General features: G+C 48.5%; 1 protein-coding gene across 4 annotated transcripts in view; it reads right to left on the bottom strand.

Annotated features, from left to right (window-relative positions):
• The window catches only part of LACC1 (laccase domain containing 1), an 89,025-nt gene that overhangs the window by 72,616 nt on the left and 1,015 nt on the right, over window positions 1-15,394 (bottom strand). For 3 of the 4 annotated variants that reach the window (XM_073580295.1, XM_073580292.1, XM_073580293.1), the window contains exon 2: window positions 2,763-2,913. The exons of the other annotated variant lie outside the window; for it this stretch is intronic. Coding sequence is in view for 1 of the 3 variants with exons in the window: in XM_073580292.1 (XP_073436393.1) it covers window positions 2,763-2,913 (151 nt within the window). In the remaining 2 variants the exon portion in view is untranslated. The remainder of the gene's footprint in view (window positions 1-2,762; window positions 2,914-15,394) is intronic. 4 annotated transcript variants of the gene reach the window in all.

Here is a 15,394-nt window from a genome sequence, read left to right on the forward strand (position 1 = left end):
CTCATCTGAGCTATTGGAAGCAGCACCCTCTTCCCCCAATGGATGCCAATCTGGGTCAACAACTGGGTCATCCATCACCTCCTCTTCTATGTCATGTGCACCTTCCTCTGTGTCACCGTGTATGGTGGTATAGTGTGCGGGAAGGGGCACCTGAGTCTCATCAGGGTCAGAATCTGGCTCTGTACACTGCGAGGACAATGTAGTGCTCTGAGTGAATGTACCAGCAGAATCATCCATCAGCGGCTGTGCATCAGTGCACTCCATGTCAGATTCATCTTGGCCTAGGTAATTCACCATTTCACTTGATAATCCAGGCATGGTATGTGAAAACAGCTCCATGGAGTAATCAGTAGTATGGCCTGCGTCATCCTTCAATCTTGGTTGGGGTGAAGGACACAAGGAAAGGTGTGGTTCATGAACATGAGCCTCCAATGACGACTCAGTGCTTTTACTTTTTACAACTGAAGAAGAGGAGGCGATAGAGCTGGAGGCTGAGTCAGCAATGTAAGACAAAACTTTTTCCTGATGCTCTGGCTTTAAAAGCGGTTTGCCAACTCCTAGAAAACTAAGCGTTCGAGGCCTTATGTAGCCAGACGATGACGCAGGGTCAGCACCTCCTGCATTCGGTCCTATTTTGCTCAGGCCACTACCATCAGATCCACCACCAACACCATCATTACCAGCTGCCAACCCCCGCCCAATTCCACGGCCTCTTCCACCAGCCTTCCTCATTTTTGGTAGAAATGTAGACAAAATCCAACAAACTATATAGTAATGTAAAACAAGGTACAAGGTGTCTATAGGACAGGGGAGATTTTGAATATCTGCACACACTTTTGGACACTGGACACTTTTGGATTGTGTGAGGCCCACTGATATCTGAGCGCTATGTGACAGGCTCGATGGCACTGCTGTGACAAAAGTGACTAGAGGATAAGGGAGATTTTGAATATCTGCACACACTTTTGGACAGTGGACACTTTTGGATTGTGTGAGGCCCACTGTTATCTCAGCGCTATGTGACAGGCTCGATGGCACTGCTGTGACCTAAGTGACTAGAGGATAAGGGATATTTTGAATATCTGCACACACTTTTGGACACTGGACACTTTTGGATTGTGTGAGGCCCACTGATATCTCAGCGCTATGTGACAGGCTCGATGGCACTGCTGTGACAAAAGTGACTAGAGGATAAGGGAGATTTTGAATATCTGCACACACTTTTGGACACTGGACACTTTTGGATTGTGTGAGGCCCACTGATATCTCAGCGCTATGTGACAGGCTCGATGGCACTGCTGTGACAAAAGTGACTAGAGGATAAGGGAGATTTTGAATATCTGCACACACTTTTGGACACTGGACACTTTTGGATTGTGTGAGGCCCAATGAATATCTGAGCGCTATGTGACAGGCTCGATGGCGCAGCTGTGACCAAAGTGACTAGAGGATAAGGGAGATTGGATTGCTTTTAAAAAAGCAGTTTGCGGAGCAGTGGGTAAACAGCAATGCCAGCCTGTCAGGAAGCCTTAGAAGGCAGCCCAACAACCAACACCACTGATACACCACTATATAGCCTCCCCTTGCACTGCACACACAGTGACTGGTGTGTTGTGCAGGCCAAATCGCTAGCAGCAGAAGCAGTTTTTTTGTCTTCTTCCCTGCCTAACGCTCTCCCTACAGAATCAGTAGCAACCTCTCCCTATGCTAAGATCGGCAGAAGTAAGATGGCGGTCGGCGTGCACGCCCTTTTATACCCCCTGTGACGCCCACCAAAGCAAGCCAATCACTTGCATGCCCTTCTGAAAGATGGTGGTGACCCGTGCCTATGTCATCACGTTGCCCACAGTGTCCGTGGATCCTGATTGGCTGAAAAAGAGCGCAAAACAAACTTTTGAAACGCGACTTTGGCGCGTAAGTCGCCGACCTCGTGGCCGACCTCATCCTAGGGTCGGGTTTCGTTTCATGAAACCCGACTTTGCCAAAAGTCGGCGACTTTTGAATTTTTTTGACCCGTTTCGCTCAACTCTACTCAGCATGTTCGACTTGGTTGCTGAGAACTGGACTCGAGCATGCTTGGATTCTTGGCAGAGGCTGGACTCATCTTGGGACTCTGTGTACTGGACTGCTGCAAGTGGTGATGGACTCTGCTCCCAGGCTGCACTATGGTGATGGATCCAGTTATGTGATGGATCAGGGTGGAGGAGAAGATGCACACAGGTGGTGGGCTCTGTTGCTAGGAGCGCACGCAACAGAGCAAAGCTAAGTGGTGTTCCCCCTGTATTGTCTCTTTCCTCATGTGTGTTATTAGTGCAGTGGTGGGATTAGTTTCCGCACCGACCTATTCCCTAGTGAGGGTTTAGGGTCAGGGCGAGCTAGGGCATTGAGGTACGTGTGCGGTGCCCGGTGCGAAACCGGCATAGGGAACGTTAGGAGTGCAGGGACACTGGCTCAGGGGAGCTCAGGAGGTCTCCAATTCCCTTTTCCCTATTGCAGGGCCCACCATTGTTAAAGTTTCCCAGGTTCCCCCCTTACTATTTAAATTCGCCGTACTGGAGGCGGTGTTTCCAGATATATGTATGCATGGCGTGTAATACCTAAATCCGCCAGGTGGAGGCGGCGTATCCACCTGCACGCTTTATTATTTAAATTCGCCCCACTGGAGGCGGTGTATCCAGGGCCACGTGTGTTATGGGTTCACCTTGCGACATCATCTGCGACCAGACACACGTGACCATGACAGTCTCCATCATTTTGCATACCTCATAGTGACTGTACTTGGGTCTGTTTGCTCAAATCCATGCAGCAAACCCTTTGTCATCGCACACGGTTCCTCTACTTCTTCCTTACTTGCGCCAAGCATTGCTTTTTTAACACCAGTGTCGGACACAGCATGGGTCACATTGGTAGAGTCTGGCAATGCAAAACAACATACTTAAAATAAGAAACATAGACACTTTTCTGTAAGGAGAAAAGAGATTTTTCATTATCCCCTCCCCAGCAGACTGGCCAAAAAAACATCATGTAGCATTGTCTGTGACTCCATTATTTCATTTTTCAACGCAATCCTGGGCCATTCAGCAGCACTGATATGACATGTCATAGGTTCTATAATTATGCACTATTTATTTAAAATATGTATGTCATTTAATCAAGAGTAATATATGAATATGGAAGATTTTTGGCATTACTCCAAATAAAATGAGCAAATGGAATAAACATTATAGAAGTAAATAAACATTAAATTCAGTTGTAAAATAAACAGGCAACTGGAAGAACAGAAATAGTTCTTATGTTATAGTATACTCCAAGAGACTGGTAATTACAGCACAATAAAAGACTGAACTAAATCTTCCTTGTCTGATAACTTTCTCTATAAGGGACCCGTCACACATAGCGATCTCGCTAGCGTGATCGCTGCTGAGTCACAAGCTTTGTGACGCAACAGCGATCTCACCCGTGAGATCGCTGTGTGTGACAGCGATCAGCGACCGGCCCCCCTGCCGGGTATCACTGATCGCTGCGGAAATGTCTGGACTTTTTTGGGGTCGTTGCTCTCCCGCTGGCCAGCACGCATCGCTGCGTGTGACAGGCGGGAGACCAGCGATCAGCGAGCAGGAGCCTGGTAACTAAGGTAAACGTCGGGTTTCTAGGCGCCGCCCGGCGCCTAGAAACCCGATGTGTACCTTAGTTACCAGCGCGCTGATGCAGGGAGCTGGTAACCAAGGTACACATTGAGTTTCTAATTCATTGCAGGGGATCGCTGGTTAGTCGCTATGTGAGACGGGGCCCTAACTGTGGATAATTGATTGTTTACCTTCTACAATCCATGGTCAGCACTAAAGCCATATTTTACAAAAAGATAAAGAAGGAATTTATAGCGGTAGTCACATCAATGTCAATATTGGTGTCCGAATATTGGCAGTCGGGAAAGCTTCAGATGTGTATGGGAGCATCAGATGTGAATGTTGAAAAACCTTTCCTAGCAGACCTCCAATTGGATTGCTACTGAACAGCGTTTGGAGAGCATTCCTTCACTGAAAACAGTATTGTGACTGCAGCTATCGTCATCTATGCGCCGATGGGGCCATGGCTGTGTGGCGCCCTGCGTCTTTATCACCACAAAAGGGTTAAATATGTACTATTTTGTATGTGTTTCGTGAGCAATGAGAGTTATGCTTTCTCTGTTAGATACACACACAATTTGCCTCATTCCCTCATTTGTCTGAAGCTGCGTGCCTCATTTGTCTGAAGCTGTGAGCTTTGCAGACATGCCCTAACTGGGAGGGGGAGGGGCCTAGCTGTTGTTCTCTGTGTGAAGAAGGAGGAAGTATGCTTGGAGGCCATGATGACAAGTGGCTGATCCAGGAGTGAGAGCTAAGAAACAGGGAACCAGCCCCTAGATCATCCATGCTTTCAGAGCTGGGTGGTAAGCTGAGAGACTGCGTGGGATTACACAACCAGCAGAAAAGTGTTTTCCCTCAGAAATACTGCAATAACCTGGAATCAGTGAAGGACAGTGCAAGTGGAAACTTGAGCTGCGTCACAAAGGATTCAGACTGCAAGTTGCTGAAGGCGAAATATACAGTGAGTAAAGGCAATACTGGGATGTTCTAAACTCCGGGAAGCCTTGGTCCCAGAAGGGATTAGAATAGCAGGAGGTTACACTGAGTCACAGCAGGGAAAGATAACTCCCATTCTCTAGAGCAGACTGTAACCTGGTGAGAGTTGTAATATCTCCTCTGAACTGCACCTGAATGTCATGTCGGACGCTGTTCACACCACAGTGTCCGGCAGGCAGAGGTAGTTCCACCTCCGTCCACTATAGCCTCAGTGGCGCCGACTTGATCTTCAGGATCTCGGGGGTTAATCTTGCTGGAGACCAGGTTGGATGGTCAGTCACGCCCACGGTCTTTAAATAGTCATGCTGGCCTATGGGCGTCGCCGATTATAGCTTGTGTTTCCTTCCAAGTGGTTCCGGTCTGGAGTGGAGGTGTTGAAGAGAAAGGGATTCGCATCTGGTGGCGTATGATCCGTTGTTATCCTTTCTCCTTCCCATATTTGTGTTTAGTTGTGCCCTGTTCACATTACTGTATATTCCTGTGTGCGTGCGGCGCAGTGCAGTTTAAGTTCTCCCTGTCTGTCATAATTTGTGTGGGGGCTTTGGTGGTGTGTCTCCTCACTGGGTGGAGGGTTAAGTGCAGGGCTGAGCAGGAGATAAGGAAAGGTTGGAGGCTCAGGCATTTGCACCATCAGCAAAAACCCTGGGTTGAGGGTCAGACAGGGTTTCCCCTAGTCAAAGGGACATCACAGGGGCCCCGGGTATTTCAGCTTTAGTTTAACTAAGCCCCGCATGACATTATAATCGGCCCACATTTTTCAGGAGTCCATGGATCCATTAGATTCCATAACCCGCCAGTTGACGGCGCTGTCCTTACAGGTCTCCGAGTTGAAAGGGGCAGTTCAGCAGCAGGGCCTGGTAGTAGCGAAGGTGCAAATGGCATCTGCAGGTATCGGTGCAGAGCTGAAGTTTCCGCTGCCAGAACGATTTTCAGGGGATCGCAGCAAATTTGTCGTATTTCGGGAGGCCTGCAAGTTATACTTCCGCATGCGCCCTATCTCCTCAGGTAATGAGGCTCAGCGGGTAGGGCTGGTGTTGTCATTACTGAGTGGTGACCCCCAAGCATGGGCATTTTCCTTACCAGCTGACTCTGCTACATTTCATTCTGTCGATAATGTTTTTTCTGCCCTCGGGCTCATTTACGATGATCCTGACCGACTGGCTCTAGCGGAATCTAAAACCTGCGCCCTCCGCCAGGGGGAGCGCTTGGCAGAGGACTATTGTTCGGAATTTCGCCGTTGGACCGTAGACACACAGTGGAATGACCCAGCACTGCGGAGTCAGTTTATTCATGGGGTATCAGGGAAGGTTAAACAAGCCCTCCTGATGTATGAGACTCCGGCATCGTTGGAGTCTGCCATGAGTTTGGTGATACGTATTGATCGCCGTTTTCGTCAGGGGGCCCAGGAGATGCTACCTCTGGGGGAAAGCAGAGGTGCAAGTGGGGTTGAAGTAGATGAGTCCCCTGAACCTATGCAGATTGCTGGCGTGGCACAGGTTAAGCGTCGTGCTCCGGGATTCCGGAAGCCTGGAGCATGTTTCTACTGTGGTAAAAGAGGTCATTATGTTAACGTTTGCCCGGTACTACCTAAGAGGGTCACACCGGCGGAAAACTGTTAAGCTCAGAGGGTATGGAGGAGACCCAACTGAGCGTATGCATATCCTCCATGATGGTATCTCAATGTATGCTCCCTGCCAAGGTTATTATCGCGGGCAGAGAGCTACCAATATCAGTGTTTGTGGATAGCGGTTCCGCCACCAATCTCATAGATGAGGAGTTTGCACACACCGCCGGGTTTAAGATCGAAAGACTTCCTCACCCCATACAGGTGGTTACCATTAATGCTGTTCCCCTCCCTCAAGGGGAGATTCCGGAGTTTGTGGCAGAGGTGAAACTCCACATTGGGGTCCTACATTCTGAGTCGGTTACATGTAGGGTCCTCCGTAATCTCCCAGCACAAATGGTCCTGGGTTTTCCATGGTTGTCCAGGCACAACCCGGTAATTGATTGGAAAACTCAGGACATAGTACAATGGAGTGGTTTCTGCCAAGACAATTGCTTGGCCACATGTGTGTCCGCCGTGACGCCCAGCCTGCCGGAGGCTTTGCAGGATTTCGCGGATGTTTTCTCTGAGAGGGGTTGCTCAGAACTGCCTCCACATTGAGCCTATGACTGTGTGATTAGGTTAAAACCCGGGGCCAAATTACCTAAGGCCAGGATGTTTAATATTTCTGGTCCTGAGAGACAAGCTCTGAAAGACTACATCGCGGAGAGTCTGAGCAAAGGACACATCCGGCCTTCGTCCTCGCCTGTAGCCGCGGGGTTTTTCTTCATTAAGAAGAAAGATGGGGGGTTAAGCCCGTGTCTGGATTTCCGAGAGTTAAACCAGATTACTATCCGTGATCCCTACCCAATGCCGTTGATCCCGGATTTGTTCAACCAGGTAGCGGGGGCGAAATGGTTTTCCAAGCTGGACCTCAGGGGGGCGTATAACCTCATAAGGGTCCGTCAAGGGGATGAGTGGAAGACGGCGTTTAACACTCCTGAGGGTCATTTTGAGAGTCTGGTTATGCCGTTTGGGTTGACCACCGCGCCTGCCGTTTTCCAACATTTTATTAATGATGTATTTGCTCATGTCCTGGGGAGATTTGTGATTGTATATCTGGATGATATCCTCATTTATTCTAGCGATCGGGACACTCATTTGGAGCATGTCAGGCAGGTGTTACAGTTGCTTAAGGAGAACCAGCTCTATGCTAAGCTGGAAAAATGTTTATTTTTTGTCCAGGAGTTGCCCTTTTTGGGATATATTGTGTCCGCAGCCGGGTTTAAAATGGACACCGCTAAGGTGCAAGCGGTGCTGCAATGGGAGAGGCCGGAGAGTCTAAAAGCACTCCTGCGGTTCCTTGGGTTTGCGAATTATTATAGGAAATTTATAAAACACTTTTCGACTACCGCCAAACCGCTCACGGACATGACAAAAAAAGGTGCCGATCTGGCGAGCTGGCCTGAGGTGGCTATACGTGCATTTGAGCGTCTGAAGAATAGTTTTGCTTCAGCCCCCATTCTGGTGCAACCAGACGTGTCTAAACCTTTTGTGGTGGAGGTTGATGCGTCGGAGGTGGGAGTGGGGGCAGTACTGTCTCAAGGCTCGTCCTTGAGCGAGATGCATCCATGCGCCTACTTCTCCAAGAAGCTGTCGCCGGCCGAACGGAATTATGATATCGGCAACAGGGAGTTGTTGGCCATCAAATTGGCTTTTGAGGAATGGCGACACTTCTTGGAGGGGGCGGCTCACCAGGTCACAGTCATCACCGACCATAAGAATCTGCTCTATCTGGAGTCGGCCAAGCATCTGTCTCCTAGGCAGGCCCGCTGGGCATTGTTTTTTACTCGTTTCAATTTTCTTGTGACTTACCGTCCCGGGGCTAAAAACACCAAGGCGGATGCTTTGTCTAGGTGTTTTCCGGGGGGAGAACTTCGGGAAGAGCCGGTACCCATCCTCCAGGAAGGGGTAGTGGTCTCGGCTCTCACGACTGAGGTAGAGGCGGAGATTGCCGAGGCCCAAGAGGAGGTACCGCCAGGACTTCCCGCCAACAAATCATTTGTATCCCTGCATCTTCGGCTTAAGGTGTTGAAGGAACACCATGACTCGGTACTGGCTGGTCATCCAGGGGTGAAGGGCACCTTAGAGCTGGTATCGCGTCGTTTCTGGTGGCCCAAAATCCGGCAGGACGTGGTCTCATACGTGGCAGCTTGCATCACGTGCGCTAGGGCTAAGCCACCCCGAACCCGTCCTGCTGGCACGCTACAGCCTCTGGGGGTACCCAATAGGCCATGGACAGAAATCTCCATGGATTTCATCACTGACTTGCTAGCCTCGGCGGGGAACACGGTCATCCTGGTGGTGGTTGACCGTTTTTCAAAGATGGCGCATTTTGTGGTGTTGTCTTCATTGCCCAATGCAAAGACGTTGGCTCAGGTATTTGTGCAGGAGGTGGTCAGACTCCACGGAGTTCCGTCGGACATAGTATCTGATAGGGGTACGCAATTTGTGGCGAAGTTTTGGAAAGCTTTTTGCTCACGTTTGGGGATCAAGTTGTCACATTCATCGGCGTTTCATCCACAGTCTAATGGACAAACTGAGCGCATGAACCAAAATCTAGAACAGTATTTACGATGCTTTGTGTCCGACAACCAGGAGGAGTGGTCTACTTTCCTTCCTCTGGCCGAATTCGCGTTAAATAATCACCGCCAAGAGTCATCGGGAGAGTCTCCGTTCTTTTGTGTTTACGGTCAACATCCTCAGTTTTGTACCTTACGTCAGGGTGACTCTGGGGGTGTCCCGGAGGAGGATCAGCTAGGAGCCCAATTGTCATCGGTCTGGAGGAGGGTGAAACAACGTTTGTTGAGCATGAGTGCCAGGTACAAACGGGTGGCTGACAGTAGACGCGTGCCAGGTCCGGACCTGTGTGTGGGTGAATGGGTGTGGTTAGCTACGAAGAACATAAGACTCAAAATTCCATCTTTAAAACTGGGTCCAAGGTTTATTGGGCCTTTTAGGATTTCTGCCATCATTAACCCAGTGGCTTATCGGTTGGAACTTCCTGCGGTGTACAAGATACACAACGTGTTTCACAGGGCTTTATTGAAAAAGGTGGTAGGCTCGGTGGACACGACGCCGATGCCACCTCCAGTCATGGTGGATGGCGATTTAGAGTTTGAGGTCGCCAAGGTAGTGGACTCTCGAGTAGTACGCCGTACTCTTCAGTATTTGGTGCACTGGCGGGGGTATGGTCTGGAGGAGAGGTCTTGGGTTCCAGCCTCAGACATACATGCGAATCGGCTGGTCAGTTCCTTTCACCATCGTCATCCGGACAAGCCAGGTCCTATGAGTCTTGAGGGTCCGGGGGTCCCTCGTAGAAGACTGGGTAATGTCATGTCGGATGCTGTTCACACCACAGCGTCCGGCAGGCAGAGGTAGTTCCACCTCCGTCCACTATAGCCTCAGTGGCGCCGGCTTGATCTTCAGGCTCTCGGGGGTTAATCTTGCTGGAGACCAGGTTGGATGGTCAGTCACGCCCACGGTCTTTAAATAGTCATGCTGGCCTATGGGCGTCGCCGATTATAGCTTGTGTTTCTTACCAAGTGGTTCCGGTCTGGAGTGGAGGTGTTGAAGAGAAAGAGATTCGTATCTGGTGGCGTATGATCTGTTGTTATCCTTTCTCCTTCCCATATTTGTGTTTAGTTGTGCCCTGTTCACATTACTGTATATTCCTGTGTGCGTGCGGCGCAGTGCAGTTTAAGTTCTCCCTGTCTGTCATAATTTGTGTGGGGGCTTTGGTGTTGTGTCTCCTCACTGGGTGGAGGGTTAAGTGCAGGGCTGAGCAGGAGATAAGGAAAGGTTGGAGGCTCAGGCATTTGCACCATCAGCAAAAACCCTGGGTTGAGGGTCAGACAGGGTTTCCCCTAGTCAAAGGGACATCACAGGGGCCCCGGGTATTTCAGCTTTAGTTGAACTACGCCCCGCGTGACACTGAACTACCGTATATACTCGAATATAAGTCGAGATTTTCAGCCCAAAAAATTGGGCTGAAAGTCCCCCTCTCGACTTATATTCGAGTCATATACAAAGGGGGTCGGAGGGGGCGGATGTGTCAGGTCATACTTACCCGTCCTGACGCTGTCTTGAGCCCCCAGCTTCTCCCCGTGCTCTCTCTTCCTGCCTTCAGCGGTCACGTGGTGCCGCTCATTAAAACTCATCAATATGCGCATATTGATGAGTTTTAATGAGCGGCACCACATGACCGCTGAAGGCAGGAAGAGAGAGCGCGGAGAAGCTGGGGGCTCAAGACACAGAGTCAGGACGGGTAAGTATAGTGATACTCACCTGTCCTGCATCCATGGCTGCTTGCTGCTGTCTGTCATCGGTCAGTGACTTGAGACAGCAGAGGGCGCGGTGACGTGGTTAGTGCGCGCCGCGCCCCCTTCAGTCTGAACGTCACTGACTGATGACGTGGCAGATAGCGGTGAGCAGCCATGGACGCAGGACAGGTGAGAATCTGACACCCAGCGACGGAGAGGTGAGTATGTCATTTTTTTATTTTTACATGCAGCAACAGCGGCAGCACATGGGGGAACAATCTAAGGAGCTTCTTATGGGGGCAGCATATGGGGGAACAATATGGAGCTTCTTGTGGGGGCAGCATATGAGGGAACAATCTATGGAGCTTCTTCTGAGGACACCATATGGGGGAATAATCTATGGAGCATTTCCCACCCTAGACTTATACTCGAGTCAATAAGTTCTCCCAGTTTTTTGTGGCAAAATTAGGGGGGTCGACTTATACTCAGATCGACTTATACTCGAGTATATACGGTACATTAAATGATAAAGTGACTTTCCTTGTCTCCTGCCTTATTACTCCATGCCTTCTACTTGCATCACAATCTCTAGGGGTCTGGTTGGAGAGGGTTTAACATTTGCACTGCCATCACCATCTACTCCCCCAGGGATCATCTGCAGTGCCGGCTATACTACAGTCGGACACTCCAACTGGCATCACGAATCACTACATAAACTTTATCCCCATTCAATTCTACCCCTTTTACATGACCGTCTGGGGCCACGGACCGGGTCACCGCCGCTGTGACATCTCCCATTGAAGTTAACGGGCCCGGTACCGAGTAACCCACGGCCCCTCGGTCGCGTCAGCTGTAATGATGCCGGCAGAGCGAACGTGCCCTCTGACATGTACCATTTTCAAGATAAATGGGGAACAAGGGAATGGGGTAGGTCCTGTTAGTGTGGTATCAATAAGTAGGTGTTTATATACTAGTAACATAAATAGTATGCTACCCACAAGGGGAGGGACCAGACTACATTGTATGTGCCAATAGGACAGTCGGCATTTACAACAAGAGGAAAAAAGAGGAACGAATCTGACCATAAAGTCCAGTGCAAAGAAATGGTGAAAAAATTGTAAGTTTTATTGACATTTGGGTGATAACAGGAAAATCAGAGCAATGCCAGATAATATTTAAATACAGTGATAAAAACAAGGGGTGCACACCCGAACGGTAACAGACCGGTGTCCAAAGGCAAGAGAGGTTATATGCAGATACAATTGAGAACTAACGGTATATGGTCCATATAGAAGAAATACCATGCACGTAGTGTCCTCCTATGTTAATGTTGCTGTCAGGTATAAAAGGCTGAAGTGTCTGGCAAAAGAGGCTGCCAAAAAGTGCAGATGCAAGTGCAGGCAAAATTTGTAAATTCATAAATAAAGGAGCTATACACTATGCCTTATTTATGTACTGATATATGGCACATAATCATCAGGGGTCATGTATTCTGCGGCATATAGGTCCCAAGTGTGGCCATATTAATTATTTGGGGTCAGTGCCACTGTGGGGACTAAGAATACTAAGGTATAGGTATACAGATAATTGAATCCAAGCAAGGAAAAATAAGGATGGCACTCACCGTTCGCAAAATCCACCTTTATTGCATATATAAAATCTTCGGCAGGGGAGCAATGTGCATGGTAAGAGGACGATGGCCGTTTTGTGCAGCTGCGCTACCACGGGTGCTTTGCGATATAACTGTATCGGTGCGTTGCTTCTTTCTTTGGATTCATAGACATAATTGAACTTATGTATGAGGTTTCCTCGTGCAGGTGGACTGACCCCAAATAATCAATATGACCACACTCACGACCTATATGCCACAGAATACATGACCCCTGCTGATCATTATGTGCCATATATCAGTACATAAATTACAAAAACTATCAGCTCTGCAATATATTTGCAAATTCTGCCTGCACTTGCATCTGCACTTTTTGGCACCCTCTTTTGCCAGACACATTGGCCTGACAGCGACATTAACTTAGGAGGGCGCTACGTGCATGGTATTTCTTCTATATGGACCATATACTTTTAGTTCTCAATTGTATCTGCATATAACCTCTCTTCCTTTGGACACTGGTCTGTTACCGTCCAGGTGTGCGCCCCTTGTTTTTATTACTGTTTTTATATATTATCTGGCATTGTTCTATTTTTTTGTTATCATCTGAATGTCAATAAAGCACAATTTTTTCACCATTTCTTTGCACTGGACTTTATGGTCAGATACGTTCCTCTTTTTACCATTTTCTGTATGCGGAAAGCCATACGCAGTCCACTACGTCTGAGTGTCCGCCTCCAGTGGGAGTACACACCCGAAAATGTTGCACATCAGAGAGCACATTCGCTCTGTCGGCACCATTACAGTCTATGGACCTATCGGCACATACATCCAAATTCTGTTTTGTAGAGGGTTTGGACGTATGCGTAAAGAGGCCATTGAACGTATCCCTAAACACAATGTGAAAACACCCTTATCCATATTTCTCATTTCTCCCATTTCCACTTGTGTATTCTCGTCAACTGGCAGTAGATTTCATTACAATTATCTTTCATAAAAGAGTTGTCCACTACTTGAACAACCCCTTCTCAATTGCTATATTCCCACTTAAAAAATAAAACAGCCCATACTCACCTCCGGTGTCGGCGCCATTCCAGCAACACTGGTGATTAGTCCCTGGGTCTCGCCTCATGATACAGCACTAAAAAGTGGCTGCTTCACTCTCTCTTTCTTCAGACGAAACTGACACCAAGAGGAAGTGAGAGCTGCTCCTCACTGACCTCCGCTAAATGTAATTTACGTCTGAAAGAATTAAGAATGAAATGCCCACTTATTGGCTGCCAGGCTCACTTGGCATAGCAACGTCCCTCAAGTCCCCGAGACCAGGTGACAACATCGCTGGAATGATGCCAGCACTGGAGATGAGTAAAAGCTATTTTTATTTTATAAGGGGGAATATAGTGATTGAGAAGTGGCTGTTCGAGTAGTGGACAACCCCTTTAAACAATCACTGCATTCAATCTTTCCATTTTCTATCTTTCTTCAAAACAAAATCATCAGGCAGCAAAATTTAACAGATGTCAGGGGAGAGTCAGGAGGTCTCCATATGCATAAGAGAGCCAGATGGTCACACCAAAATCAGCACGTTTGGCCAATTTTGCTCTTTTGCCTAAGGGCACCTTCAAGTACCACTTTGAGTTATTTCACCACCAGATAGGTATCAGTAATGCATGTTCCCTGTGTGTACTAAAATAAATACCGGTCGCCATATTCTGCTTTTCCCAGTGCTGCTATGGTCCTTTTCTACACCACGTGACTGTAGCTGTGACTGGTCAGATCACTCCAGTATTTGCTGGACAGAACAGAAGTCATGTCTTAATGTAAGTGTATGAGACTCAGAAAAGGGGTCTCGTAGACTTACATTGAGATTAAATAACCACTAGCAGTGATTTCCAGCCAGCCAGAGCTGCGGTCTCAAGATGGCAAAGAAGGACCAGAGTGGCACCGGAAACAATAAAAGAAGAGAATAAGATGAATGATAACCCCATACACCCAACAACCTATACGGTTATCAATTTAATAAATGGTAAAAAAAGATAACATGAAGCACTGATTTTTTCATGCTTTTTTCTTGTATTTTTGAAAAATAAAAATCATATATTAAAAAATAACCTACTGTATGTATCCAAAAATAATGCTTATTTTGTCACAGACATTGCTGGTATGTAGCTAGAATATGCCTCTAATGACCATCTGAATGCATTTGGTCCCTGTAATCTCCACTAAATGCACTTCTCAGCATTCCTTGGTGAGCTGTTTAGTCAGAATCATTATAGTCAATGATTGTTTGTCTATCAATCATAGGGAAGATTCACATAAATAAGTCTCGCCAGATATACATTAATAGTATATCCTAGAGCAGACCTGGGCAAAGTGCGGCCCGCGGGCCACATAAGGCCCTTTGGCTGTTCCAGTTCGGCCCATGGAACGAGACAACTGAGGGGCTGAAAACAGTGGCCCATGGGCCGCACCATACCCGCCCACTCGCTTGTTGTCTCTGCCTGCCCACTCGCAGTCTCCGCATCCATGCTGACTGCATTGATGGAGGAGGGGCCTCCTGATCCTTCCTCCACTAATCATTGTGTGAAACAGCTGACGCAATGACATCATGTCATCGCGTCAGCTGTGTCCTGCATCGAGTCAGCGCACCGGAGACAGAAGCAGAGCAGAGCACCGTGGGAAGGGAAGAAAGGTGAATATGTGGTGTTTAACTTTTTTTTATTTATTTAAGTGTATGGGATGTTTGGCTGCACATGGGGAAGCTATGGGGTCTCATCATGGACATGAGGAAGCTATGGGGGGTCTTATCATAGACATGGGGAGGCTATGAGGGTTTTAGCATGGACATGGGTAGGCTGTGTGGGCCTCATACTATGGTCACGGGAAGACTGTGTGGCGCCCATATGTTGGCCATGGGTGACGCTGTGTGGGCCTCAGATGCTGGCCATGGGGAGGCTGTGTGGACCTCAGATTCTGGCCATGGGGAGGCTATGTGGGCCTCAGATTCTCGTCATGGGGAGGCTGTGTGGGCCTTATATGCTGGCCACTGGGAAACTGTGTGGCACTCATATGTTGGCCATGGGGACGCTGTGTGGGTCTCAGATGTTGGCTGTGTGGGCCTCAGATGCTGGCCACGGGGATGCTGTGTGGGCCTCAGATGCTGGCCATGGGGAGGCTGTGTGGGCCTCAGATTTTGGCCATGGGGATGCTGTGTGGGCCTCAGATGCTGGCTGTGTGCGATTCAGATGATGGCCATGGGGAGGCTGTGTGGGCCTCAGATGCTCGCTGTGTAGGCCTCTGA

The sequence above is a fragment of the Dendrobates tinctorius genome, unplaced genomic scaffold, assembly GCF_039654945.1.
Source record: "Dendrobates tinctorius isolate UK_male_01 unplaced genomic scaffold, ASM3965494v1 ptg000064l, whole genome shotgun sequence".
Lineage (NCBI taxonomy): Eukaryota > Metazoa > Chordata > Amphibia > Anura > Dendrobatidae > Dendrobates > Dendrobates tinctorius.